General features: G+C 49.8%; 1 protein-coding gene across 2 annotated transcripts in view; it reads right to left on the bottom strand.

Moving 5' to 3' along the window:
* gfra1a (gdnf family receptor alpha 1a) overlaps positions 1-14,072 on the bottom strand; it is a 55,296-nt gene that overhangs the window by 11,412 nt on the left and 29,812 nt on the right. For both annotated transcript variants that reach the window (XM_076042988.1, XM_076042989.1), the window contains one exon: positions 275-453. In XM_076042988.1, the coding sequence (XP_075899103.1) occupies positions 275-453 (179 nt within the window). The remainder of the gene's footprint in view (positions 1-274; positions 454-14,072) is intronic.

Genomic DNA, 14,072 nt, shown 5'->3' with positions numbered 1-14,072 from the left:
ACCTTTTCTGCAGCGGCGTGGATTACTGCAGCCAGACACAAGGTGGCACTACGCTCGAACGACATCAGTGAGAATCGTGTGCAACTTCTGGGCAGAACATCTTTTGTGTCTACCGACTGAATTGAAAAACCCTCAGCATGTGCGTGTGTGTGTGTGTGTGTGTGTGTGTGTGTGTGTGTGTGTGTGTGTGTGTGTGTGTGTGTGTGTGTGTGTGTGTCTTTCTCTCTCTCTCTCTCTCTCTCTCTCTCTCTCTCTCTCGCTCGTCCTTGCTTGCCTTGTCGAAGAACTGCCGCAGTGCCTTGTGGCACTTCCTCTTGTTGCAGACCTCGGCGGTGGACACGCGGCTGGTGCAGGGGCTGATGTAGGCCGAGCGGTACTTCTTGCACGTGTCGTTCAGGTTGCAGGCCTTGGCGGCGTTCAGGCAGTTGTTCTCCCGGGCCACGGCCGGCTCTCCTACACACACACACACACACACACACAAAAGGTTTCCATGAGTTCACATAAAATGCATGTAAACCGATCGGTGACCAGTGAGGATCAATAAAGAGGAATTGAGTGAGAGTCAAAGGATGTTTTTTAATCGTTAAGCTGCAGAGCTACACGCCTCCCCGCTTGTTTGCTTGGTTTGATGTCCAGTTAGCCCGTGTGTGCGTGTGTGTGTGTGTGTGTGTGTGTGTGTGTGTGTGTGTGTGTGTGTGTGTGTGTGTGTGTGTGTGCACGCTAACAAGGGGACTAATTTGCAGACTCTCTTCCTGCTTCGTCCCGAGTCACACGCTCTTTGCGGGTCTGTGTCGGCTCGTGTGTCTCCTGGTGTGTTTGTGTGTCTCTTCCAGTCGTCAGAGTCCAGATCCCCCAGAACCCCCCCCCACCCCCCCAGCCCTCACCTCCTCACCTCCTCCCCCCGACCCCCTCCCCCTGGTCATCTATCAGCTCGCACTAATTGCCGGCCTTGTCCTCTTTCCGCGATCAATTAACATTTTCTCCCACTTCTGCCCCCCCCCCCCCCCCCCCCCCCGCGCAAGTCGACTGCAGCGTTTCAGAGCCTGGAAACGCTGCAGCAAAAGCAGCAGCAACAGCATTTTTTTTTTTGTGTTTTTTTTTTCTCTCCCTCTAACGAGACCCAATTAAAATGTGGGTGAAGCCGGCGTGACAAACATACAGAGTCCACGGCGTTGAACTGTGTGCGCAAGTTAATGAAGCTTCTCCGCGGCTAAAATTTGTGTCGTCCCCGTTGTTGTTGATCTCTGGCAACGCAACAAAGCAGAAGAGGGTTTGCGTTCGAGGGTCTGTGAGTCAGTGGTTCACTGGTGGAGGACACAGTTTATTAAAAACTATTTCATAGTAACTCTTTGATTCACAGTCATTTGGCAACGCTGCTGCCAGCACCAGTCCAGTGAAAAGCCCTGAGTTCCGACGCTGCTTAAACTGTCGCTACGGTAGCACCGTGCTAACTTCTAGCTAGCAGCATCTTAGTTACGTCTTGCTGCGCTTCTTCTTCTTCTTCTTCTTCTTTTGTAGAGCAGCTACTCTCTCTCTCCTACGTCTTCATCCATGGACGGAATGCCACCGGGTTCAAATCCAGTTGCTTTTTTTCATTATTAGCGTCTGATAAGAAGATTTGATTGGCTCGGCTTCAGAGTTTAATACCTGAGCTGCCGGCCAATCACATGTTCCCCTCGATCTGACGCCACTCCATCTGTTGCCGGGCAGCAGGAGTCCACCAACCACTGCTTCAAAACCCAAATATTTGCCTTTTCCCGTCAATTACGACAGAATCGCTTTAGCTTAAAGTTCGATCGGCTGATCTTAAAGATGACATCCGAGCAGCGCGGGAAACATTTAATTTTTTTTTCGCTTGACTGACACGAATATCGCCGCTCCGAAATCACCGACAAAATAATGAAAAAGGAGTGAGCAGCGTGACAAGACCAAAGCAAACAGTGTGATTTGAGGAGGAAACAGCCGCCGTCCTGCCGCAGGAGGCGTTTGCATATAAAGACGGTCGTTAGCGCGTCTGTCAAGCAGCTGGTGGCGCCGCCGTCCTCCCACCGCTCTCTCTCTCTCTCTCTCTCTCCCCTCCTCGCTTGCTCGCCCAAAAAAAACTTCTTCCCAACTCCCAACTCCTGCGCCTCCGCTGTGCCTCCTCCTCAGCCCCGCCCCCTCAAACCCTCTTCCCCTCCACCTGTCGGCCGTCTGTCAATCACTGAGCGGCAAAGTGCGAAAAAGAAAACTTTTTTTTTTTTAATCACTGACGGACTCAAGTTTAGTGTCGCGATGTCGTGACTCTGACACAGGAAGCGGTTTTGCCTTTACTGCTCTAAGCCTAATTTTTTTTCAGCTTTTTTGCTTCAATTTCTCTCTTAAATGATAATTCTGATTATGCAGATTTTTTCTTTCTTTTTTTTTTTTTGCGTTTCGGGGACTTTGCATCCTGTTACAGTTTTTCCTTTCACGTCTGGTATTTCACCCAGCGCTCCCACCACATGCCGACAGATGACAAGATGGATCGTCTTTCTCACACACACACACACACGCACACACGCACACACACACACACACACAGTGCAAACCCTGGCTGCTGCTGCTGCTGCCAAAACCGTGAAAAATACTGTGCAATCTTTGAAAACCATCCAACTTTTTCCAAACTTTTACTCCAGACTGCATCACTTTGAATAAATAAATAAATAAATAAATAAATAAATCAGGGGTGATGAATGTTAAACGTCTGAACTATAACTTTGGGTTTTGTCGCTCGCTGCATTTAGAGTTTGCCTCTAAATAAATAAATAAATAAGAGAAGCCATCTTCACACATCTATGGCTCATTTTCCCACTTTGCCCGTTTTCACTCAGTCGACGGAGGTTCTGCCGACTGACGCTGTTCTGGAGTGTGGAGGAAGAAGAAGAACTTAAACTCAAAAACCTGGAGCAGAGGAAGAAGAAGAAGAAGAAGAAGAAGAAGAAGAAGACACAACTGGAAGGAAGGTTCAGCGACGTCAACAACCAGAGCACCTGCACGCTATCACCTGTGTGTGTGTGTGTGTGTGTGTGTGTGTGTGTGTGTGTGTGTGTGTGTGTGTGTGTGTGTGTGTGCACTGGAAAAGCTCTGAATAAATATATGTATATGTTTGTGCGTGTTTCAGTGTGTGTGATGTCATCATCAGACAAACAAGACGTCCTTCTACAAACAAGACACACACACACACACACACACACACGCACACGCACACACGGTGTAGTTCAGACATCCGCCACTGCCACTGAATGCATCACTTGAACTCCCTGTGCACTCCTGGCAGATGGTATTGTCACACAGGCGCACACACACACACACAAACACACTGACCGGGTCCTGGTCGTGTCGGGGGGCTGGGGGCCATCTGGAGGCCTGCTGGAGAGGGGTGGGGGGGCAGTCACCCCCCATATACCCCCCCCCTCCTGGAGCATCATGTTTCCGATTGGGCCTCTAATTGATTATGGTGTCGCCTGTTTCCTGCAGTGCTGCTAAGCCCCGCCCACCCCACTCTGCTGTCCCCCCCGACTAATTTTCAATTACCACGGGACACCGCGGGGTCGAACCCTGACCTTGTGTACCCCCCCCCCCGCCTCCTTGGATATTTGTCTCATCCTCTCCTCCCACTGGCTCCACTCTCTCCTTGTTTTCTCCAGCATCCTCGGCTTCTCTGTTGTATCTGTTTGCTTCTGGATGTCGTCCAATCATTAGCCCCCTCCCCCTCCCTCCCCCTCCTCCTTCATCATCATTATCCATCCCTCTCTCTCCCTCTCTGGTGTCTCCTGTTTCCTCCCGTCGCTCCGCTCTGCCATCTGTCCTTCAGCTCCGCCCCCTTTAATGGCCTTTTGGGTGCCTGTTTAAAGCTTCCTAACTTTGGACTCTTCAAATCCGTCCTGCGGATCAAATCTGGTTCAAGGCTCTCTCTTATTGAACACCTACTGTTGTTATTTGGTGGGGAAAATAATAGATAGAGAACAGAACATTCTGGAGACTTAATGGAGGAAAAAATACATTAAGCGACACATTTTTTTTTTTTTTATCGTTCGCCCTGTTGAAATGTTCATTCTCTCTCTCTCTCTCTCTCTCTCTTGCTCTCTCGCTCTCTCTCTCTCTCTCGCTCTCTGTTTATGTGCAGGAGGTTCTGATCGGGTGAAGAAGCAGCTGGAAGCAACAGAACTGTGCCTCTAATGGCCATATATTCATACTGACAATTCACAGGGAACAAAAACAAAGATATAATTAATTAATTAATTCAAGTACATCATCGTTGACATGTGACAGCCACATGCTTCAGTGTTAAATACAGTCAGCAGCTGTGTCACAGTATAATTCCTGGAGGTCTGAACTGATGCGAGGACTGGAATCATTTGGTTTTCACGTTCTTCACAAGTACGCGAGTGAAGAAATTAAACGCCCCTAATTTTGTCTCTTAGTCTGAGTTGACACATCAGTGTCAAACACTTCCATCTCCACTCTCATCTCATTTCAACTTGAACACAGAAAACACGCACAGCTGCTGAATTCAGGTTTTTTTTTTTCTCTACGAACTCGCTTGTTGATTCACAGAGGACAATAAAAAAAAGATCTTTGATGTTCTCAGAATTAAAGGATGAATTCTGAATAATCTCACGATGGACAGAGACACGGAGGAGAAAAAAAGAAAAAAAAAGGAAACATCCTGCGCTGGCGTGATCATCAGCCGTCTCAGAGACCATTAGAGGCCGCCGCTGTTTTGACAGATGTCAGCGTCTAATCTTTAAAAAAAAAACGTATTGGCATTTTATTTCCTTTCAGGCAGCAAATCAATGACGAGGTCTGAATCCTATTTTCTTTCAACGCAGCATCATTATTCCTCAGATAAATCTTTATCTTTTTCCTTTTGTCTCCCCACCGTCCCAGTTGCGGCTCCTTTCTCACTTGCGAACGGCTCAGCGGCTGAGTCGGATCAGACTTGCACATCATAAACGAGTCCAACCGAGTCTTTCTGAGAATCGGGGGTCTCTCTCTCTCTCTCTCTCTCTCTCTCTCTCTCTCCCTCTGGATGGGTGTGTGTTCATTATCAGTGGTGAGTTACACTGTCATCCACTTTAATGGGCTCCATGCTTGAAAGTGCAAGACAAGCAGAAAGGAGGAGGAGGAGGAGGAGGAGGGGGGAGAGTGAAGACGGAGCCCCAAGCTCCTGCCTCTCCTCCCCCACTCCCCCTCCTCCTCCTCCCCCCCTCCACTATCTCTCCAAACTCCTCTTCCTCCTTCCTCCGCCGATGCTCTCGATGCCTCCCCGGCTCTCCCTCTCGGCTTCGTTCCCCTCAATTTCTCCCTCCTCTCTGTGTGGTTCATCATTTCCCTTTTCTCTCCGTCCCAGTGCAATAAAGCCGCATGGCACCCGGCGCAGCAAATACCATAACTCACAGCGGCCGGTAATTGATCTCTGTAGTATAACAGTCTCTTTCTGTCTTTCCCCTCCCGGCCATCACCCCCTCCCGCTGCCTCTGCCAGCCTCTCACCCCCACACCACACCACCCGACTCCATTAAATCTATTGACTTTTTGTTGCTACACCGTCCGATGAAATCACAGCAAAAGACAATTTCTTCCAAAGTCTCCGACCCGTCCTGTTGTAGTCCTCCACCCCATCATCCATCCATCCATCCATCCGTCCATCCATCTGTGCTGCTCCTGCAGTGTTTCCACACACATACACACACACACACCCCGCCTGTGCGGGGCTGCGTGCACACATACCTGAATTCATAAGAGGCTTTCAGCACCTCATCAGCTCCTCCAATTTCATACGCCGAGTCTATTTTTCTTGCCTGGAAGTTCAATTTTTGGTCCAAATTGCGAGGCCCTGAACCCGGGATTAGAAGTACTGGAACTGATGACTGAGGTCGCGTTTGAAATACATTAAAAAGAAAAAACCCTGCAGCAATTCCTGCTACCCCGCCCCCTCCCCTCCTCCCCGGCAACATCAACAAGCTCTCAGCGACGTGCTCGCTGCAGTTAGCAGGTTTACGTCTCCTCTGATTTAATGTCTCGCTTGGAGTCACTGGCTCATCAAACTCCACTTTACGTCTCCTCCAGACAGGATTCTGATCTTCTGCACTGTTTTCACCTCCCCCTAGTGGCCGTTTGTCCTGTTGGCTGCAAGTTGTTGTGGACCTGGGCAGGGCTGGGCGGAGCTGGGCGGAGCTAAGCAGGACTGGGCGGAGCCAGAGCCGCTGCTCACCTTCAGACCTGTTGGCCACCTGCAATCAGGCCACCTGCAGGCAATCAAACCTCCTTCACTGCCAATATAAAGCGGCTGCAGTCCAGGACGGACAGTTTAGCCGTGTGGTGGTGGCGGCTGGTGTGAACCGGGGGGGATAAAAGAAGAATGGATGAGTGTGGGGATCAGCGGCTGAGAGCGAAGCCCTGCGGGGCTGCGCCACAGACACACACACGGCTCTTTAATAATCTCCACAAACGCATTCCAGCACAGTGTTGTTGCACCGTGAACCTCCCCCTCACACTCCACACACTACTGCAGCAGCAGCAGCACTGAGGCTTCTCTCTTCAGCTGCGCCACCTTTAGAAAGACACAATCAGAGAGCAAATCCAAGGGCTGGTTGTATAAAACTGAAGTTTGGGGTTTTTAATTTGGAGAGGAAGTAATTTGGTCTTTTAGTGAGGGAAATGATAATGAATGACAAATTCCCCACTGACTTTTCTTTCTTTTGTTTCTTTCTTTTTTTTTTTTTTTACCACAAATGCAGAAACGCTCCCAATCACACCCCCACAGCATAGAGGCTGAACCTGTCGCGACACCAGCTGCACACTGCAGGCTTCAGAGCTGCAACAAGTGAATCTGATGCCAACCGTCAAGAAGCTCAACTGGGATTTGCAGCGAAATTTCGATGTATTTTATATTTCTGTCAGCATCCTGTCGCTCACATTCACGCCAACAGAGAATTTACTTAGATTTCTGATGAGAATGGCTGTGGACTGTAGGGGGAGGAGCCAGGGGAGAGGCCACGCCCACACAGAGAGAAAAGGGCCCCCGTGTGGGAACAGTTCAAACGTCACTAACTGGTGGTTTCTTGCACCAGGAGAGATAAATAGCGCTGGTTTGGTATTTTAACGCTCGTGTGATCATTTCTGGGGAGGAAAAAAAATGGCAATCAGCTTCCTTCCAACCCCCCGTCCGGCTTCACGCTGCGCTTGTTTCCCTCCCACTTTGCTTCCACTAATGGGATGCAAATCAGCCATGAAGCTGCGCACGGCGCCACAGGCTGCGCTGGCGTGTGCCGGCGTGCTGCCATGTTGTGTTGTGTTTCATTCACGGCTCGTCTGCTTGACGTTCTTGATGCTGCTGTTTATTTCGTTTAATGCGTTGTGATACACGCACACGTGCAGAAACGCACACGTCGGAAAATCTCAGACGCTTGTGTGTGTCCAGCTAACGGACGTGTAAAACGTGTGAAAAAATGTGTCTGTCTGATGATGCGATCGTCCATCAATCATCGGCAACAGCTACTCTGTTGATGCTTTCTGGACTTTTGAGATCACGTGCGGCCCGGTTCTAAGTTCTCAGAGTGAACCCTGAAATTGCTCCCAGCTCTGGAACTTCACGGTCGAGTAGTTTTCGATCCTCTGCTGACTCAACATGTCAGCGAGAAGTTCTTCGGAACCGTCGCACGTCTTTTTCTGTCTCCCAGATTCCCTCTTTTCCTCCCTGACCTCCTGTTTCCTGTCGGGGGCGCTGCAGTGCAGACAGAAGCTCTGCGGACCAAAATCTAAAAAAAGTTGTAAAACAACAAATAAACAAAAACACCCCGTTGTTTTCCTCCGAGAGACACAAAGCCACTCCACCGATCGCCGGCTCTCAGACGTGTCGTCTCATCTTCGGGGCAACTTTCTGTCTCTGAACACATCCAGTCGTCCTCCGGGCTCCGCCTCCGCCTCGGAACGACCCCCGATCGCCCACCTCCTCCGCCTGCGGAACCTTCCAGCACCTCCGTCCCCGGCACGCAGCGGCTCGCCCCGCACATCCAGCCTCCCGCCGTGGGGACGGATGGTGCCGTCTAACGACTGGGCGGCCCGTTCCCTCCTCGCGCCGCAAAATAATCGTATTCGCCACCTCACCCTCGAGTCTGTCGCACTGATTTACTCCGGCAGCGGCCGAGTGCAACAGAATTTCTTATGCAGTCGTGTGTGTGTGTGTGTGTGTGTGCGTGTATGTGTGTTTGTGTGGTTATTGTTGTCCATAATTAGTCCTGCCGGTGCCCTCACAGGTTTCTATGTGTATTTGGGGGATAGGAGACATACGCGGCACCAAAACATAAAACAAAGAAAAACAAAAAAAAACAAAGGACACTTAAATTCAGGACGACGAGCAGAAGAGAGCAGAGAGCTCAACTTCTTTTTTTTATTGTCGTCCAAAAAGCTTCTTTCCCCCGTCTCCAGCATCCACATCGCTAAATCTCAGTTTGAGAGCTGCCGCCGTCGCCACCGCCATCAGTCTTCTGCCTTTTTTTATTTCTTCCTGATCACAGAAAATGGCCTGCGCTGCTTTTCTGTTTATGACAGCAGGAAGTGATGGCTGCAGAGAGCGACCTGGCAGCGGGCGGGCGGGCGGGCAGGCGGGCGAGCGAGTGGATCGATGCTGAAGGAGGAGAGAGAGAAGGAGGCTGGCACTAAAGTCCAACCTGAAACCTTTCAGCCTGAAGTGGGAAAATTGGCAATAATTGAAAAAAAAAAAAAAAAAAACTGACGCAGAAAACAGCAAACCGACGCAGAGTTTTGTCACCTTTTTGCGCTCCTCATGTCGAGGAAACATGTTCCAGCACAGATGGAAAAAGAACCAGAACCAGAGTCCAAAATGGCGACCCATTCATTTCAATGGAGTTGCTCACCCAGCCAGGACGCCAATAAAGTTTTTGACTTCCACATTAATCGGCATGCGCAGTAGCGTCACTTCCCACCATGCCTCTTTAACTCACGTGATCTATTTGGCCAATTAGAACGAGTTGAGACACAGCAGTACGTTAATCATTTTCTAAACGACGAAAAGGCTGTCACTGAAAAATCTACAATAGAAAGATTTGCTATGAATCGCTTTTCAGGTCACAGTCGTCTTTATGTGTGGGAAAACTGCTTTGCAGTACCTTGAGTGGCCACTGGGAAAAATCTGCGTACAGCCATATTGCCAGTCCGGTATCCAGTTCTCATAATACATCCATGAAAAGAACACGTGCACGTCAGAAGCTCCACCCACTGCAAATCTCACAGAGCGGCACGCTGAAACTTCTCGGAAGCTCAGCAGTGGACGAACAGCGGAGGGGAAGACGGACAGTCTTTCTTCACCTCCTCTGACTATGCTTTCCTTTCTTTGTGCGTGTGTGTGTGTGTGTGTGTGAGGGCCTGCAGGAGGCGACGGCTGGGGAGCTTTTAAACTGCTGCGCCAGGAAGTGGAAGCGTTTGAACTGTGGTGTTACAGTCACAGTTTCCCCATTAAAAAAAAAAGCTAAAATCCTGCCTGGTCAGTCGGTGCTGATATCTTAATATTTACTTATATTAAGTTTAAAAATAAGTCTGGAGCCGAGCTCGTCGTCCTCGTCCTCCCTCCGACTGACAGCTGGCTCGGGCTCTGGTACGAGACAGACGGGGAGAAACTTTTTTTTTTTGATGGATGACGTTCATTTTCCAGGCAGCGTCTCAAACACTTCAGGTGCAAACAACAACCTTTGTCTTCCCCCCCTCCCCCACCCCTGTCCGTGTGTTTTTTAATTTTAACGGCCAGACGCGTCAGAGAGCCGCTAGGGAAGATGGATGGAGAGTCCTTTACCTCGGCTGGCGGGTCGAGAGGGGAAAACGCAGATGGAGAGGGAGGGCGGGGGGTGGAGAGCGAAAGAACGGCCTAAAAAGGAGAGAGGGAGAGAGAGAGAGAGGGAGAGAGAGAGAGAGAGAGAGAGAGAGAGAGAGAGAGAGAGAGAGAGAGAGAGAGAGAGAGAGAGAGAGAGAGAGAGAATGAAAAGCGGAGAAAGACAGCGTGAGTGCTGCTGACATAAGAGAGGAGGAAGAAGAAGGGGGGGTGAGGGTGTGTGTGTGTGTGTGTGTGTGTGTGTGTGTGGGGGGGGTGGTTCATTCAGTTCAGCCCTTTAAAAGGAGCCCAGACACCAGGAAAGACCCGGAAGATCCGGAAAGTTCTCCCACCTCTTTCCACTAAGTCATAGTGTTGATTTAACTGAAGGTTTTACGTAGAGGAAAGTTTGATTCAGTCCAGGTGAGAACAACGAGCCACAAATATGAAACAATCGACGGCCCAACGTCAGAAACACTGCCAATCCTTGATGATGAAAAGCATCACAAAGCAATTCTTTTTTAAGAATGCCCAAAAAATTGAGTTGAAGTTGAAGCTAAAGCTAATTATTACCAAGAAATAATATAATTTCACCACCGACGACAATCGTAAATATCATTTTAGAAACGGGAGTTCTGGTTTCCAGGCCACCGCCAGCTGAAGGAAATCAGGCCCCCAGACGGCCGCCACAACAAAGGTTGTAGTGGGCGTAGCTGGCGGGCAGGGTCGCGGGGGAGGGGTGGAGAGGAGGGGCGGAGAGGAGGGGAGCGGGTGATGAGGTCATGATCAAATGAGATGAGTTAATGATTAGCTAATGAGTTGACAGGCGACCCCGGGCTCCTCCCCCCCCGCCCCCTCCCTCCCCAGCCGGCCGCCCAGTTCATCACTGGCCGTGCTGAGAACAGCGAACAGAGGAGAAGAAGAGGAAGAAGAAGAAGAAGAAGAGTCTCAGTGTGTCAACTGAAGACAAAAACTTTCAGCTTCCTTTTGACGCCTTCTGGGTTCAAGTCTGGCATAAATCTATTAAAGGAATGTTATTTTTTATGGCTCCTCCTCCAAGTTTGGATGTTATAAAGATAAAAAAAAATATGTATATATATATATTTTTTAACAAAAAGTCAACATCAACCCACTGCACATAAATAAAGGCATCCTCCTCCTCAGCGCCGCTTCTCTGAACCTGACAGGCTTTTTTTCTCCCTCTCTGCGTTTTCATCCAACCAGTCGCTGTTTATTTGTGCAACTTTGTGGCGGCACCTTTCAATAAAGTAACAACACAAACAGAAAGCACTCAGAGGAAATCAGCGCGGCCTCCAGTGCCTTGACCATCAATTTGGACCCGACCGCAGCAGCAGCTGCAGTCAGTCAGTCCGCCAGACAGAAGGACAGACAGACAGACAGACAGACAGACAGTCGGCTGAGTGAATCAGGATCTGTGTGGCTTTTTTTTTCCTGTCTTTTCGATCCATCTCAACAAGGTGGGAGTGAAGCTGACAGGCGGCGAAGAGGAAAAGCTCTGAGATGAGCCGCAGACGTCGGTCCACGCACTCAGACGACGCTGACGCGGTTGTTTTTTCTGTTTTTTTTGCCGTTTTTTCCTCCAAATGGCTGCAGGACTCGAGACGTCCATCAATTGGATTCTTATTTTGTCCTGTAAGCACGTTTGCTTTGAAAGTTTACCCTCGGCGGTGAAAGTTTGCTGCTTCCCAACGTGTCACAGTCTGCTGCTGACTGACTTGCTGAGGCAACGTCAGTCTGACCAATCAGGTTGGTTCCAGCTAGCTTTAGCCGTGGCATTGGCCGCCTTTTCAATGTCCGCAATGTGTCTAAAAACGGATGAATCACAACCAGTTCATTTCTAATTGTTTGAAGAAAGTTTTAAGGAGCTTCTGCAAGAACGACTGGGGCCAGGTGCTCATCAGGCTCCTACAAAGCCAAGTTCTCCCACCACAGGGAGCACCGAGGGCACCGGTTCAACAGGGAGACTTTCCTCCAGCAGACCCAGACATTTACCTGATCCAGGACGGCGTTCCATCAGCAACCAACGGCAAAAAATAAATCAATGAGAGAGCCAAGAGGCGGAGTCGCAGCCATCACTGCTGCGGTGCCTTCAAAGGCCTTTGGGAGAAGCAGACGGAGGAACGACGGGCGGCGCCACTTCCAGGACGGCCAGATGTTTGCTGCTCAATTGGCCCCGAAGACGCGCACGGCCACCCGACCAGAGCGAAGGACGACTGGAGAACTGGAGCGGCACCAGTCATTTCCTGGAGGCCGGCGCTCCGCTGCTGCGGCCAAACATTAGCCAGCGGTCCGTCGTTAAAGGCATCCTCATTGGAAGCACGATCAAAGCAGGAATGTGTGTGTGTACGCGTGTGTGCGTGTGTGTGTGTGTACGCGTGGTTGAGTTTACAGAATGCAAATTAGCGTTGTTTGTGTGTGAATTCCCCTTGATTCATGTGTGTGTGTGTGTGTGTGTGTGTGTGTGCACGTGTGTCTGTGTGTGTGTGTGTGTGTGTGTGTATGGGTGAACGTGCACAGATTCCTGCGTTTGTGCCGTTATGAGAATTCATGTTAGGGCACCTGTGCGTGACCGAGTGCTCTGACATAAATGTGCCCATTTACCTGCGTGTGCACGCTTGTGTGTGTGTGTGTGTGTGTGTGTGTGTGTGTGTGTTGCCCAGATGCCTGTCTGTGGTTTATGGATATTCATTACAGCACCATCACAACAGAGGTTACACAGGACGGGAGGGATGTTTTATCTGGTAATACATAAAACAAAATCCTCCGCCCCACGCAAACACACACACACACACACACACACACACACACACACACGTCCATATCTCTTGACATCTGAGGAATGAAAGCATCCATCACGCAGCGCTGGCGGATGGAGCGAAGCATCTGCACTGCGCTGTGGTGAAATGAAACAAATCAGGCAAACGCACTGCCGAGGTGTGTGCGTGTGCGTGTGTGTGTGTGTGTGTGTGTGTGTTTGTGTGTGTGTGTGTTTGTGTGTGTGTGTGTGTCTGAGCCCGACTCGTCCGACCATTGAAGGGAGCTGGCACAGCAGCCATCAGTTGAAGTCGACTGGCTTGTAATTGAGCTTTATTAAAGAAGCAGCGAGCTGATTGGCTGGATGGATGTTTGAGTTTGCAGGGCAAGGAAGGAAAACTTTAGCCCCGCCCCCTGGCCGACGCTACGACTGCCTCTGTCTCCAGCAACGCCCGATCGATCCCGCGTGCCTCGTCACGATCGATGCCATCGACCCAGTTGGCTGATTGCGATCATGTGACAGTCGCGGGCCGGGCGGCCCGGAGGCGCTGTGGGCGGGGCCGAGGACGAGGGGAGGGGCTTTATTTACTGCTAACTGAGGCAGAATCACGCTGACTGAACCCATGCAGCTGGAGTTTGATGCGAAACACTGAACGAGTCGCCTGCTTTGAATCTTTAAATCCGCCTGTAAATTATTTTTGTTATTAATTATTCCCTGCTGTTTTTTTTTTGTTTTTTTTTACTTTTCCTGCCTTGTTCACCAGAGAGCAGTCAGAGTTTCTGCAGGACATTATCCTCTTCACACGGATAATAAACCAGGGAGCCGTAAAACTGTGTCAGGCAATTAATAGTGTAGATTTTTCTTTGTGTTTAATGACGATACGAAAAGTACTACACACAACAACAACAACAACAACAGCAGCAACACAGACGCTAGTTAAAGCCCCAAACATGCAGAATGCATTAATTATTAGCACAGAGACACAATTTCTTTCAAAGTAGGTCCTTTAAAAAAAACAAAAGGGAATTCAGGTTTTGAATTTTGTTTTTTTTGTGTGTCCTCACTGTTGTGTGTAGTGAGTCTCCAGGGGTAGAAGGAGTGTGTGTGTGTGTGGGGGGGGGGTGCTCCCAGAGCGCCTGCGGTCATGTCCTGGAGATAAATACAGAGTTGTGGCCGCAGGCGAGACGAGCCTCAGGGGCAACATGAACTAATCTGCTCTGTTAGCTGCTGCACGTGGGCCCATTACACCCCGGAGTGCACACACTGCTCACACTGCTCACACCGCCAGTCACTCCATCGTAGTTTCAGACACCCACAGAGAGAGAGAGAGAGGGGGGGTGAAGGCCAGAGACCCAGGAGGAGTCGGACAAAAAAGGATTTTGGGGCCTTTTTTTTTATTGTTTTTTTCCTGTTTATTTTTTCTCTTTTTGTCTCAGAACAGTCTTTA

The sequence above is a fragment of the Nelusetta ayraudi genome, unplaced genomic scaffold (assembly GCF_046127955.1).
Source record: "Nelusetta ayraudi isolate G7.1 ecotype Tasmania unplaced genomic scaffold, CSIRO-AGI_Nayr_v1 ptg000072l, whole genome shotgun sequence".
NCBI classification, from domain to species: domain Eukaryota; kingdom Metazoa; phylum Chordata; class Actinopteri; order Tetraodontiformes; family Monacanthidae; genus Nelusetta; species Nelusetta ayraudi.
The sequence above is the reverse complement of the archived record's forward strand: the minus strand, read 5'-3'. Positions and strand labels throughout refer to the sequence as shown.